General features: G+C 39.1%; 1 protein-coding gene across 1 annotated transcript in view; it reads right to left on the bottom strand.

Annotated features, from left to right (window-relative positions):
- Positions 1 to 15,129, bottom strand: part of LOC127620361 (adhesion G protein-coupled receptor B2-like) — a 449,688-nt gene that overhangs the window by 55,906 nt on the left and 378,653 nt on the right. The window contains exons 18-22 of the mRNA XM_052093573.1: positions 13,982 to 14,085; positions 10,755 to 10,857; positions 9,551 to 9,701; positions 3,896 to 3,965; positions 949 to 1,015 (exon numbers count right to left, since the gene is read on the bottom strand). Of these exons, the coding sequence (XP_051949533.1) occupies positions 949 to 1,015; positions 3,896 to 3,965; positions 9,551 to 9,701; positions 10,755 to 10,857; positions 13,982 to 14,085 (495 nt within the window). The remainder of the gene's footprint in view (positions 1 to 948; positions 1,016 to 3,895; positions 3,966 to 9,550; positions 9,702 to 10,754; positions 10,858 to 13,981; positions 14,086 to 15,129) is intronic.

Raw genomic sequence — 15,129 nt, 5'->3', positions numbered from 1 at the left:
AATTAGCAATGCTAACCAATTAGCCACAAAAGCTAGTGCAAGTTGCTTCACATAACCATATCAAAACCTTCAATTCAGTGCTATAGGTTAAAACGGTAATACAATATTTTTAATTCAAAACCAACATGTGTGATTCAATGTAAAGCACTAAACATTAATTTCAATGGTACTGTATGTATAAAAATTCAATACTATTCAATGACAGTACCTTTTTGATTATTATGTTTTTTACAATGATACAGGCATGAGTTTGCCTTTTCCTCCTTTAAAAATCAAAATTATTGATTTAATTGTGCACAACAATTGCAATGTGACTATGGCTGTTGAAAAATAACAACTTTACACAAAAAATACACATGCAAAACAAGCTGGGTTAAGTCTGCTCTGAGAGCATATCCAACCTATGAGGTCTACCACATGTTTATGCACACCGTTCTTATTCTGATCAAGCAAGGCACTTGCTAATACAATGGGTTATCGCTCTTCTATTTGCTAGAGGCAAGATTAATTATTTTCCCATTAATTAGATTTGTCTCTCCAAGGAGACAGCGAGCATCTCCTGATGCCCAAATCTCATTTACAGTTGTTTGTTTGAGTGGGCCGCTTCACAGCACAACCAAGAAACAAACGCAAATCACATCTGACCATGAAAAACAATGCAAACACCTCGTGGAAAACTCTAGCACCTGAGACTGGGCTGTGGACAATATGTACACACTTTGTTTGATTTGGGCTAATAAGCTCATCAAGTTCAATCATGCATATTAACATGATATACTGATGAAAAATATACACAGTTTAAATGGGACAGGTCTCAACTCTAATCTAATTAGACTGATTTTCCACTTCGACTCCAGGCATGATATATTTAAAATGCATATTAAAGTGGGTGGAGCACGTGCTGACAGTAATTCTAACCAAAGAGAGACCAGAGAGTTTGCAACCTACCAGTACAATGACAGCAGCAGGACCGACAAATGCATAGAGCAGCCCCCCTTCCAGTGACAACCAGCAACTAAAATTTAGATAAAGAGCAGGAGTGAGAAAGAGAGTGGGGGAGAGAAAGAGAGCGAGAGAGAGCGAGAGTGAGAGAGAGAGAGAGAGTGAGATAGAGAGAGAGAAAACACACCTTTTTATGTAAATTACACTTGTTATAGATTTGTGCCTTATTTACAAAGGTTTACACTTTTTTTCTGATGCAATAATCACTGCAATGTTAATTGCACCAGGCCAATAGGAATTTCATTTAAAAGAGATTTTGTGATGACCATGACAGCAGTAATTCATCAAATAATGATCAAATGATGGATATTATTGTAATAACTGGAGGTAACTGGGCATATATCCAGACACATGTTATAGACTGGAATTTTAAAGAGCTGATTCAGGTACTTTTATTACAGACTGCTACATCCTCCACAACCTAGAGCTCAGAACAAAATGGTAAGATTTGACATTGCACAGTACAAATTGCTTTCAGCACATATTTTGGGTGCATTAGTGGCATTATCTGATTTGTATAATTCCTTTGGTATATTGAGTGCTAAAACAATGCAGACAGCATGTCCAAATAAATGCCGCTATCAGCGAACACATAGTTAATTCATATCACTTGAGCTCCGTCTGAAGACAAACTCATTCCTTTTATTAAAAGATTGATCCATATTTAAACAACTCTTCATCGTACTTTTTTTTATTTTATTTTATTTTTGTCTTCAGCAAACTTTGCATTGTTAAATTGCTTTAAATGCAGTGACCAAATAAAAGCTGCATACCTAATGAATAGATACAGATATTGCCTGGTAAAGTTATACACAAATAGCTCTGCAAGATAAAAGGTGATACTTTATAGTCAAAGATTATTAAACATGAGGCACAATTTAATACAGCAATTTCACCATTTTGCTGATAAATTGGTCAAACGCAATCATACAGATTTCATTCTAGTTTATATTCTGTCGTCCTTGTGAAATGACCGCTGGGAAAAGATTGTTGAATATGTCGTTAGACACATGCACTCAATCATACATGCATTTGTATGCTCAGTTGTACCCAAGATTTCACACTCTCTGCCACTACCTAATCAGTGTGCAATGTTGAGACTGCAGGGAAGAGAGTGACTATAAAGTAAATAGGCAGTTGCTTTATTCAATGGTGAGGTAATGTATGGAGACAGAATTCTTGGCACTGTCTTTAAAACGTGTCCTTTTTTTAGGGAATTAATTTGGCAATTAAAGCTCTCAAAGGCAACACTGTTTTCAACATTTGTCTCTGATTAGACAGGGAACTCCCTGCTTTTAATCAATTGCTTAGTGGAATAGTAAACACAAGAGCCATGACATGAAGAGCAGCAGAAAATGGCCAACACTATAAGGGCATCCATAGGCACTATTTAGCCACTTTTCCACTATAGGGCCAAATGAAGGCATGCTAATGCATGCCAGGTCCAGTTGCATTCCCACTGTCACTTCTGGGGCTTCATCATGCCTCGTCTGGGCTTCCTCGAGGCCAGTGGCCAAGCGCCACAGAAGGCCAACTTGTCAACAAGGTCAATGTCAAAGGTGGAGTTTCGCTGAGTAAGGTCAGCGGTTTCAGCATTGCCCAATTTTTCATATCTAGCTACCAGCTTACTTCAACAGATCAACTGGGAATGAAGAATCATCAGTACTGGTCAGTAGACAAAATCAGAGCTCTTCTGAATATTTGGGTTGATGAAAATATGCAACGTCAGATTGAAGGTGTCTGCCACATGAAAACGTGATTACGTATATTATAGCTGAACTTGCCAAATTGTGCATCCAGCATGCAAAGGTACAGGTTTAGAGGGCTAGCTAGTCTCAAGAGTCTGATAGATCTGCTTGAGTTTTGATCTTGCTTGTGAAATGGGTGGAGTGTGTGATGTTGGCACCAGGGTGGCGTGTTAGGGTGGGTTTTAGGGCAACGGTGCGGGGCTATTGGCCAGGTGGTGGAAATGCAGATCGATTTTCGGCTCTTGACTTTTGGCTTTTGGCCACGGCTGAGTAGATAATAGCTCTGGCTCGCACCGGATCGATAGTGGAATGCCGACTAAAGGAAAGGATGCAGGTATGAGGGAAGCCTAGCTAAAGATGTAGACGATCTTTCTTCTAAGGTCAAAGGTCGGATTGAAACATCAGGTAACACACCTTCGCAAAGAAACTTCACAGGAGCCTCAGTCTTAAGCTTGTTTAGAAGGTTTCCGTAAAACCACAGGTATCTTAGCATCTTTCATTGCTGTGGGTTTTCATTTGATTTGGTTGTATTTTTAATATGAAATTCTAAGCATTAAATTATTGTGACTGTAAATGTATAGTATATATGCAAGTGTGTAAAATAATAAGGCATATATTTTTATATCGACTAGTTGGTGGGTTATCTAAATGATAAATCTATTAGTCGGTCTTAAGTCTTTATACTGTAATTAGGCTAATTTAGGTCCATTAGAAACCGTTAAGATTAGTTTCTTAGGGCCTTCACATACTTAAAATTGTAAAACTGATGTTGTATATATATATTAATTTCAGTTATTCTCTTGAAATGTATTCACATTTTTTCAAATGTTTAGTTTTTTTCCACATAGCCATCAAAAGGGGATGCATTTAAAGACATAACACCTCAGAGATGGTTTTATCATTAATCTGCTTTGAAGCACAGCAGCCAAAAATGTTAAAGCTAAAATTTGTTAACTCATTAGTTCACCATACTAATTGATTAATCAACTAGTCAATCATCCTGTGGTTGTAGCTACCTCTGTATGCTGCATCTTTCAAACATATAATAATATCTTAATCCTCCAGCAATGTTTTGGTCATGCATGGCAAAATTATGTTACCGCAATATTTTCCATGTGAAACTGCCCTGCATCACTGATACTTACTAACTTGGAGTGCCGTAACCTCTGGCCCTGGTGAATCCCACAGATACAGCAACCACAAGGGCAGGCAGACCTGCAAGATAAAGTGTATGATGAAAGGGATAATGGCATGGAAACAAAAAGGCTATACATTTAACCTGTACAAGGAAATTGTCAACCCCATATAACAGAGGACAAGCACTACTGAAAGCAAAATTATGAGCAGAAAATGCAACCTAGAATTTCCCCCTGTCAGTTTCCAGGATTTATTATTCTCAGAAACATAAATGGCAGATGGCCTGAGGCTAGAGAGGAAGTTAGCTGAAGTAATCGCCTCTCACATCAATTACTTTCCTTAGCTTGTGCCCTTTTCATGGAGGAATGCACATGTCATACAGGTACAGCATCCCCCCGTCCACAGTGCCCTTCCAGACCACAGACACACTGCTTCAGTAGAGAACAATCCCCATGTGCCTCTATGTATGCATCTTTCTTTCAGAAGGCTAAATTGTACCAGTGTAAACGTTTTCCTCTGTGTTTTTTTAAGAGCTGCATGGGGGAAGTACAAGGAGCACTCACTGTGGCCCTCTTGCTTATGTCAGCACCAGAACTAATGCTTGTAAAACGAGAGAGGACTTATATCATTAATGTTGGCAAAGGCTGTGATGTTTAAAAATCACATACAGTTTATACAGTATATACTGTATATATGTCAAATCAAGTCATTTAAATTTTTACAGCACTTTTCACAATACACATTGTTTCAAAATAGCTTTCCAGAAAATGCTGTAACAGAAAATACTGAAATGTCTAAAAGTCCTCATTGTGCAGTTTAAATAAATAAAGGGATTGCAAGTCATGCCTATATATATTATATATATATATATATATATATATATATATATATATATATATATATATATATATATTTATTGTCTTTAGGCCCCCAGTGAAGAAGAAGAAGACCATTACCAGAAATTGATATTGAAGCCAGAACCCACTTTATATTGACAATTATATGTAACTTTTAAGCAAATAAGCAAATGTACCTTTTTCTAGTGCATGGTTTTATTTTCCATTGCAAACAGTGAGCTTTACATTATAGAAGTATGTCCTCCCCACCCCTATCTCTACATGTAACACTATAGCAGTATGGGGTGAGGGCTCCCTGCCCTCTCCTGCTGGTGCCATCCCTATTGTGTTTGCCATCACAGTCATGGAGGCCAGTTTTACTCATGTGCTAGTTAGACCTACAGTATCCATTCTTCTCTCTCTATGTCTGCATGTAACATCCACACATAATGAGCTCTCCTCCTAAATATTCATGTAATTAACATTGCTCTGATTAATTCCGGAAATTAACAGCAATTAGTAAAACTTGGGTTTAGAAAATTGTGGGGATGGGAGGGGACGAAGGAGGCCCAAAATCAGCTCTAATAGAAGCCAATAAAGGAAAAGGGTTTGCTCTGGGTGGCAAGTGTGATCATTTCATGGTAGCTTTTTTCCAAAACCTAGTAAGCTGCCTACGTAGGCAGCATTGTGGGGCATTATAGGCACAATCCCGACACAAAGGTGTTCCAAAAGATAAGATACATATGATCTGTATGATTTATAAGAAAAAAAAGTACACATTTGTAATCGAGTAGTGCAAAAAGATGATACTTTCTAAAAGTGCCAAATGTAAACATAAATACTATGAAATAGTGTTCTATAAATATATCAGTTATTGAGGTAGCATCCAGGTATAAAGTGGCAATGAATTAAGTGCAACACTGGAAATGTGCAAAAGTTGGATGGTGTACAGATGTGTGTATGTGTGTTTGTGTGTGTGTGTGTGTGTGTGTGTGTGTGTGTGTGTGTGTGTGTGTGTGTGTGTGAGCGTGTATTTATCACTTTGTGGGGACCAAATGTCCCCATAAGGATAGTAAAACCCGAAATTTTTGACCTTGTGGGGACATTTTGTCGGTCCCCATGAGGAAAACAGCTTATAAATCATACTAAATTATGTTTTTTGAAAATGTAAAAATGCCGAAAGTTTTCTGTGAGGGTTAGGTTTAGGGGTAGGGTTAGGTTTAGGGGATAGAATATAAAGTTTGTACAGTATAAAAACCATTATGTCTATGGAAAGTCCCCATAAAACATGGAAACACAACATGTGTGTGTGTGTGTGTGTGTGTGTGTGTGTGTGTGTTTCAGTCCATTCTCTGAGTATTGAGGAGTCTGATGGCTTGAGGGACGAAGCTGTTACACAGTCTGGCTGTGAGGGGCCCGAATGTTTGTGTGAGGGGTGTGTGGTGCTGGTTGCTTTGCGGATGCAGCGTTTGGTGTAAATATCTTTGATGGAGGGAAGAGAGACCCCGAAGATCTTCTCAGATCCTCTACAGGGCTTTGTGGTCTGAAACGTTGCAAGTCCCAAACCAGGCAGTGATGCAGCTGCTCAGGATGCTCTCAATAGTCCCTCTATAGAATGTAGTGAGGATGGGAGATGTGCTTTTCTCAGACTTCGAAGAAAGTAGAGACACTGCTGGGTTTTCTTGGTAATAGAGCTGGTGTTGAGGGACCAGGTGAGGTTCTCCGCCAGGTGAACACCAAGGAATTTGGTGCTTGACGATCTCCACTGAGGAGCCGTCGATGTTCAATGGAGAGTGGTCACTCTGTGCTCTCCTGAAGTCAACAAAAATCTCTTTTGTTTTGTCCACATTCAGAGACAGGTTGTTGGCTCTACACCAGTCCGTTAACCGCTGCACTTCCTTTCTGTAAGCTGACTCATCGCTCTTGCTGATGAGACCTACCACGGTTGTGTCATCAGCAAACTTGATGATGTGGTTCGAGCTGTGCATTGCTACACAGACATGAGTCAGCAGAGTGAACAGCAGTGGACTAAGTACACAGCCCTGGGGGGGCCCCTGTGCTCAGTGTGGTGGTGGTGGATATGCTGTTCCCGATCCGGACTGACTAAGGTCTCCCAGTCAGGAAGTCCAGGATCCAGTTGCAGAGGGAGGTGTCTAGGCCCAGCAGGTTCAGCTTTCCAATCAGGTGCTGAGGAATGATTGTGCTGAATGCTAAGCTGAAGTCTATGAACAGCATTCAAATATATTATCCCTTTATCGATAGCATCGTCTGTTAAACTGTTGGAACGATATGCGAACTGCAGTGGGTCTAGTGAGGGGGTCAGCTGGGTATTAATGTGCCTCATGACGAGCCTCTCGAAGTACTTCATGATGATGGGTGTGAGTGTGATGGGACAGTAGTCATTGAGGCAGGACACTGAATATTTATTCGGCATGGGGACGATGGTGGTGGTCTTGAAGCACGTTGGAACGACGGCGCTGCTCAGAGAGATGTTGAAGATGTCGGTAAGAACATCTGCCAGCTGGTCTGCACAACCTCTGAGCACTCTGCCAGGAATGTTGTCTGGTCTAGCAGCCTTCCTTGGGTTGAGTCTACGTAGAGTTTTTCTCACATCAGCCATGGTAAGACAGAGCACCTGGTCATTGTGAGGAGGGGTGGGCTTCCTTGCCGCCACATCATTCTGCACTTCAAACCGAGCATAGAATTCATTCAGCATATCTGAAAGGGAGGCATCTTTGTCACATGCAACTGATGTTGTCCTGTAGTTGGTAATGGTCTGGATGCCCTGCAACATTTGCTGCGTGTCGCCTCTGTCTTGGAAGTGACTGTGGATTCTATGGGCATGTGCTCGCTTTGCCTCTCTGATCACTTGGGACAGTTTGACCATCCCTATTCTTAGGGTAGCCTTGTCGCCTGCTCTGAAGGCAGAGTCTCGGGTCCTAAGCAGCGCATGCACCTCCGCAGTCATCCATGGCTTCTGGTTGGAGCGAGTGGTGATGGTCTTGGAGAAAGTGACATCATCAATGCACTTGCTGATGTAGCTGATCACTGATGCTGTGTATTCCTCCAAGTTGGTAGAGTTGCCATATGCTGGAGCCTCCTTAGACATAGTGGAATGAATATAACAGGACACAGATGTCTCGAGATGCACTTTTACAAGTTGACTTAATTTTTAACATGGCACACCACTTAAAAATATGTGGCGGTCATGAGTGAGATGCAAAAATAAATAAATAAATAATTATGATTCAGGGCACAACCATCAAAGGCGTCACTACATTTTAATCACAGCGGCAATCTGTCAGCACTATCACCTCCCTTTGGGGAGGAACAACGGCATTCTGATACTCTATCTGCAAAGGGCATCTATGAATTAATGAAAGTGATAGAGGATCAATAAGTTGCAACACAAGTGTGTGTGCCACTGCAATGGCTTGAATAACCTTTCAGATCTTGCCTGTGCAAGGAAGATGCCATACATTGCCTTATCACAGATAAAACATCTTTGACATGTAACACAGCAATAACACTGGGCTCACATGGCACGTTTGTGGCATATCATTATGTTGCTTTGAAGCAAACTGGTAAGACTGAGACTGTAATGTGCTTGAATTGAAAAGAGATGGCGTGTTATACAACTGCATCACCCATTTGGATGATAAAGACTTCCCACCCTTTTGAATATACAGTTTTTTTCCATTACCTTTTCAGAAATGTTTTTAATATATGTTTTATATATATATATATATATAATGTGTATGCATCGCTGTATCAAAACAGTTAGCTTTGATGGTAATGGCTTAAAACTTAAATTCTTTGGGATTATTTGAATGTTGTAATTTAAAACAAAATAAAGATATTGTGATGTTAAAAATAATATTTGAGCACCTGATTCATTATGAAAAAGTGTCTCTTTGCTGTTAAGAAGCAGCACAAAACAGATGGCACTGGTTTGATCGTATGCCTCCGAGCCCAGCCTAATGTAATCACTTTATGATAGTACGTGTGAAAGGGTTAAAACAAACTGACCAAAACAATAACACGACCGCTAGCTGTTAGCTACTTGCTCATTGTGCTGCATAAAGCAGTTGTTGCATGGTGATTTTACACAAGTGTAACAGTTAAATTGGCCTGGTTGTTTTAGAAGCAGTAGCTGGTCAACTAAATAAAGTGAAGCTTTCAAGCAGAATATAGAGTTAACGTACCATCAATTTTGGACTCCAGCCGGGCACTCCCCCTCCTATTGCTCGCCAATCTAGATAGAGTCCATTTGGTCGAACCACTTCCACTTTTCCTTGATGGTTCTGTAGTTACTTTAAAAAACAATTTAACTTTTCCCTACACTGTTGGTAGGTCCGGTGGAAGCCTTGTGCGGCCAACAGCTGATACACTTCCTGAGAGACTTTTTGCTTCGCTCATTGCTAACGAGTTGATTGACCACGGCGTGGTTTTTTGTACATCATGCCGGAGGCTCCCCACCCTGAGAGAATGAAGGAATGTGACAGGGTGGAGGGCGGGGCGGGGCTGTGTCGTGATTTTACACACCCGGTCCCTTATCAGGCTAATTAAGCCTCTGAGAGGGACAAAGGCCGACTGCGGAGGGTGGTGCAACGAGAGAGAGATAATTTACGGTCAGCTGACCGTCATGTGTGTGTTTGTGTCATTTGTTTAAGGTCCTCATTAAACTATTATTTATATTGTCAAGCCAGTTCTCGCCTCCTCCTTGCCCATCTAAATCTCTTTACACCAGGTTTTCCATGACCATGGGCACCCTGGTTTTAATAACATTACTTTTGTAATTTTTGGTGTATGCATGCAGTTCCCTACCCCAGCCCAGGCACAGAAAGCGCTTGCGAATGAGGCGGGACCTCATCTTGCCAATCACGGCCAGGTAGGACTGCCATGCCTCTGTCAGTACCCAGCAGAAAGAGGCCAGAAAAAAGAAGTGCAAAAAGGCAGCAGTCACAGTGCACAGCCCCTAAAGAGAAAGGGAAGAGAGAAAGAAAGAAACAGGGAGTAAGAAATAAGAACAGAATGGTGAAAAAATGGTGCAAGCTAAGCAAGTGGAAGCTCAAATGAATCTCAGCTCCTCTAAGCCAAGAAGGTAGAGAGAAAAAGGAGAAATAAAGTGATAAAGAGAACTGGTAAAGAGCTGCAGACATTAACGACAGTCCACTTTGAGAGAAATCGACTCGGTTTCACTGAGAGTGAAAATTAGCTTGAACAGCACGTTCCGTCCTGGCTTTTTTTTGCAGATGATGCTTATAAATGGAGCGAACAGACTTCAGAAATTGGTTAGTTACAGCTTGAATTCTGAGGAAAATGGCTGTCTGGAATTAAAGTATGATTTACTGTAAGTAAGCGGCAAATGGAAATGAGAAGCGGTACACCGAGTATCTCACCTAGAGGTTTTATACAATAATGAGGCGCATATTCTAATGCTAAATACTGTCTCACTCAGCAAATGAGAAGGATTCTGCACCATTTATGGTTTCAAAATTAAGCTTATCTGTACTTCTCTCAAACTAATGCCAAAAATGAGGGTTTAGTGAAATATTAAGGCTGCTTTAACAGGAATGACTCCTAGCAGCAGTTTCTTTGGGAGTCTTTGGCTTCCTTTGTAGCTCTAAGCGACACATTGAGTTTGAATGGCAGCACTTATTTATATGGTGCCTCTGTAGTCTATCTCACTCCCTCTCAGTGTGACTGATATGGCTGACACAAAGCTGACCCTCTAGCGGCATCTACACGTCTGACTGCTACACACGTCCGCCTAGAAATGTGCCCGAGTCTTGCTTTTTCTCAAATTCCATCGATGCCACTTACATACTATCATGACAGGCTGGAGAGAGTACAAACACCAGTTATCTGTATCAGACTACTGTCTCGAGGGAGTCTGGGCTCGCCTGGGAGGCGGCTTTGCCCTCATATATGGAGGTTTGACAATGTTTGTCTTGAAGTTGATGCATTTTTTTAATATTTCTATCTCTCATAAACAAGAATAGCCAAATACATGCGTGTACATCCTTACCTTACTAAGAGTTTGGGACTGTCCCACCAGTATAAGCACATTGGAGGCCAATATGGACATGCAGAAGTTCACCAAGATGATGGACCTCTCTGAACGGATGTATCTGAAAATGAAAGAAAAAACGAAAAGCACATATACAGTGAGTGCACATTGCAAATATGATATGCAAAACCAAATTTAATTTCAAAATCTATGTTTGTTTTTCAAAAACAATGCTTTTGAAACTTCAGATATACTAAGTACAATAACCAATGTACTAGAAACACAATTATAGTGATTTTGAAACAATTAATTCAAAGAAATGTCATGACATAAAATGAAATTCTGCACTAATTATTAGTCAATAATCAAATTAGCAAATCCCTTATACTGACCATGTTAACTCCTTTGTACGAAAGCCAGATTTCCTTGCTTCCATTTACGCATACAGGATGCTCTTTGAAACATTATCAAATCATACTGTGATAGCATGGATCATCAGGTTTTGCATAATATGTCAATTAAGCAAAATAAGGACTTAATTCTAAGAAATTCTGAAATGTATAATTTTTTTTATTTATTTTTTTTGGCAACACTACACAATAAGGTACCATTTGTTAACATTAGTGAGCACCATTAGTTAAAATGAACTAATAATGGACCATATATTAGCATTTATTAATCTTAGTTAATGTTAATTTCAACATAGTAATACATTACTAAAATCGAAAGTTGTATATGTTAAAACACAAGTTAATGCACTATGAACTAACATTAACTATGTTATGAACTATGAACAATAGTATTTTTACTCACATTAACATTGACAATGATTAATAAATGATGAAAAATAATACATTGTTAATTGTTTGTTCATGATACAGAATGCATTAACTAATGTTAACGAATAGAACATTACTGAAGACTGTTACCATTTTTTCATTTAACTTTCTCTAAAAAATTTTAATATAATATGTAATGAAATAATATATTTAAGTAGAAAAAATGCAAAACCGAATTTTCCCAAGTAGTCTTAGAATTTTGAACCCCGCTGTATTTGGAGAACTAATACAGCATAAACTGCTGTGCAGTTATGACAATATTGTGATTCTAAATCTCTGAGGACCAATATATATTTATGACATGTACGGTACAGGATCTATTTATAAAGCAGGCAAGATTTTCATTTCTTCAGTACATTGAGCACTGACAACTTTAGCAGCATCTCTGATGACCTACAGATGAACCCCAAAACGGCTTATTACACACAACCAGTGAACAAAATGTCCTCATACACTATGTCAACTCTAGCCAGCTTTACCCAGGAGGACAATAGCATTGTCCACTGGATCAGTGGTCTGAGTGATAGTGGAGGCCAGTGATAAGCTTTCTAATAGTGTGGCAGATGCAGTAAGCTGGGAGAGAGGAAGTACAAGGTATGGAGAAAAATATCTGATTGCAAAATGTCTTTCCCACCTGCTGCATGGGATTCATCAATCCATTTATAGAAATAGAGAAATGCACTAATATAAACCCAGAAACTACACATACAGTGGCCCAAAGTACATAACCAATATATATTTTTTTTTTTTATAGCACTGCATTAGGGAAATTGAATATCAAACCAAGTGGCATTGGCAAAGGGTACCAAAAGAAAACTTTTCATGCAACATTCAACAGTTCAAAAACTAAGTTTGTTAGGTTTTCAACTTTCTGATTGTTAAAATGTGGAACGTTTAAACATTACCAGCTTTTAAGTGAGCCCATATCAACTGCCAAATTATTAAAAAGAAGGACAGGAATATTAATTTTTATCACTATTTCTTTTCTTTTTCTTTTATGCTCCACATAAGAATGAAAGGCATGTGGGGTTGGAATGACATAAGGGTGAGTAAAATTATGACAATAATTAAAAAAATCAAATACTGTATCTGTAATGGTATGAGAAATGCCAGTTGCCTCAGCCTCAGACGGCATACCCAGAATCTGTCTGATGCTTATAGCACACATAACTGGAAAAAAGCTTTCTCAATAAAGTCTGATTGGCTAAATATGTTTGGCTGGTTTGATGAAACTTCCATGAGTAGATGCACACAGAACTTGATAGAATGACAATGAAATATTCACAGAATTTGCCCAAGTTTGCCAGACATCAAATCCTTTAAAGATATTCAGATATTTGTTTGAGAGAGAGATCAGAAAGTAAAGCGGTTATCCATGAGCAGAGCTGCATTTTCTGCTTTGTTTAATTGTGTTATGTCTGTGAAATTCTCTATTATGAGGTTTTCTGTGCTGTACTATAAATTTTATGCTATTTTCCCGTGACTCGTGTGTCATTATATAGATCATTTATTTACCCATGTTGGTCTTTTACTTTGATGCATAATAAAACCCTGCCCCTAAACACCCCGTAATGACAAAACTGACTGTGATTGTTCGCTTTATATGTCAGTTAGATAGCTTCCCCTGTCAAAATGGGCAGTTCTTGGATAGATACCCAAGATCTATGCTGCAGCCATTACTCTGCTAGGACACCTGTGTGAACTTGAGGGTCACTGACATCCTACAGCCAATTAAAATGAACTTGGGTCCAGTTAGTTAAAAGTATTTGTAAAAAGTACAAAGAATTTAGTTCTGAGAACATGTATTATCATTTGTTTGATATTTTGCTATGTTTAAATACTTTTTGGGCAACTTCATCTCCACAGAGATCCGTCCGATTTGCTTTTTTCACTTCACTGACCCTGATGCATCTTGCAGAGTGGAGAACATTCTGTGTCAGTCTCTTAAGGAAAAAATACTTCACAAAGCCATTGCTGCCCATTTTCTGGATGTGGTGTCACACAGGCCAGCTGCCACACAGAGCTGTTAGCAGACACGCTAGCCTTCACTAACTCTCTCCACATAATCCTGTCCTGCTACAGGCGACTCTCGCCATCCCTCATTTGTTCCCAATTATTGCAAATTGCAGTTTTGGCCAAGTGTGGATCTACCACATGCCAGCTGCTCGCTCTACTCCATTCTGGGCAACCCCACATGGGATGCTGCAAAAAAAATTATCCTTGAAGGTATAAGCGTGCCTGTAAGAGTGCCGGGAACAAAACTAGGGGAATGGTGCAAACACAGCACACTCATATCCTATTAGCAATACAGGATAGCAAAACCTTGAAGCTAAATTCAAAAAGGCTCTCTGCAGGTCTGTGCTGTGTTGTTGGCTGTGGGTCAATCGAGGGTGTTATTGATCTCACCTCCAGAAGGCAGCATAAATGAGCAGCAGAATGAGAAGAGCCGTGCAGGATATGCCACAGCCTACCATGAGGGGCACAGAAGGCATACTGGAGGGTCCCATACCCTGCAAATGAGGGAGAGAGAAAGAGAACGAACCACAGAAGATTAATATGCAATGTTTATAATACAAACAAAGGGAAATGTGCAGTCAGTTAATTAATATCAGAAAACTAACATTGGGATTACCCTGTGAAAATGACTGGCTGACTGTGCATTATCAACTTATTACATGAATACTTACCAGAGAAATAAATAGTGTTGAAATGACTGTATCATTTAAGAAATAAAATAAATAAATAGACTTTATTATGTCAGAATAAAAAATTCCAGAGTGCCTTGTTATAGAGCGCAACAGTTCCTACCCAATTTTTATCCATATTGGAACAGGAAATATTTTTCCTATTCATTTTTTCTATAGGAATTTAATAAAATCTTTCATAAAAGAAACAAAACAGCTAGCTCTGAGGTAAATCACAACATTACAGACTTTGAAGTATTTGAAAATCATTTGAAAATATTTCTTAAATAATTAACGTCTTTCTTAAAGGAATGAACTCCAATCCCATGAAGTTAAAAAATTATGTAATCGTGTTAAAAACAATGTAAAAATATAAAACAATTGATATAAAGCTGGTTATTATAATTATAGAATCAATATATGTTAAGTATATTGAGAAATATTTTGATCTATACAATTATACAAGTCGTTTGAGAGTTTAGGGAGACTGACTTGATTGCGTCATTCACAGTGCGTCATGGAGGTGTGCGCTTTGTTTGCCAAGATTCTCTGATTGGTGGATTTTCTCACTCAGGATCATGGGTAGAGCAGTTTTTCGCCAGGAACTGAATTGAATATTATTTTATATATTTTTTTAAAACAAAGTTGAAATAATGTGAACTGAAGGCTTCAGTAGAAGCATATATAAACAACCTCAGTAATCATTAAATATCTTGGGGGGGGTGGGATTTTTACTTGCGGAATGATACTGTGCCCTATAATCTGATATACGATGTAGCAAGATCTGCATACAAATATCAAAAAAGAAACTGGTCTGTAAAAGCTTTACAAACAGCTTTCCAGGGCAGAGTAGCAGGTTGGGAGAAGATT

Source organism: Xyrauchen texanus, chromosome 26 (assembly GCF_025860055.1).
Source record: "Xyrauchen texanus isolate HMW12.3.18 chromosome 26, RBS_HiC_50CHRs, whole genome shotgun sequence".
NCBI lineage: Eukaryota > Metazoa > Chordata > Actinopteri > Cypriniformes > Catostomidae > Xyrauchen > Xyrauchen texanus.
The sequence above is the reverse complement of the archived record's forward strand: the minus strand, read 5'-3'. Positions and strand labels throughout refer to the sequence as shown.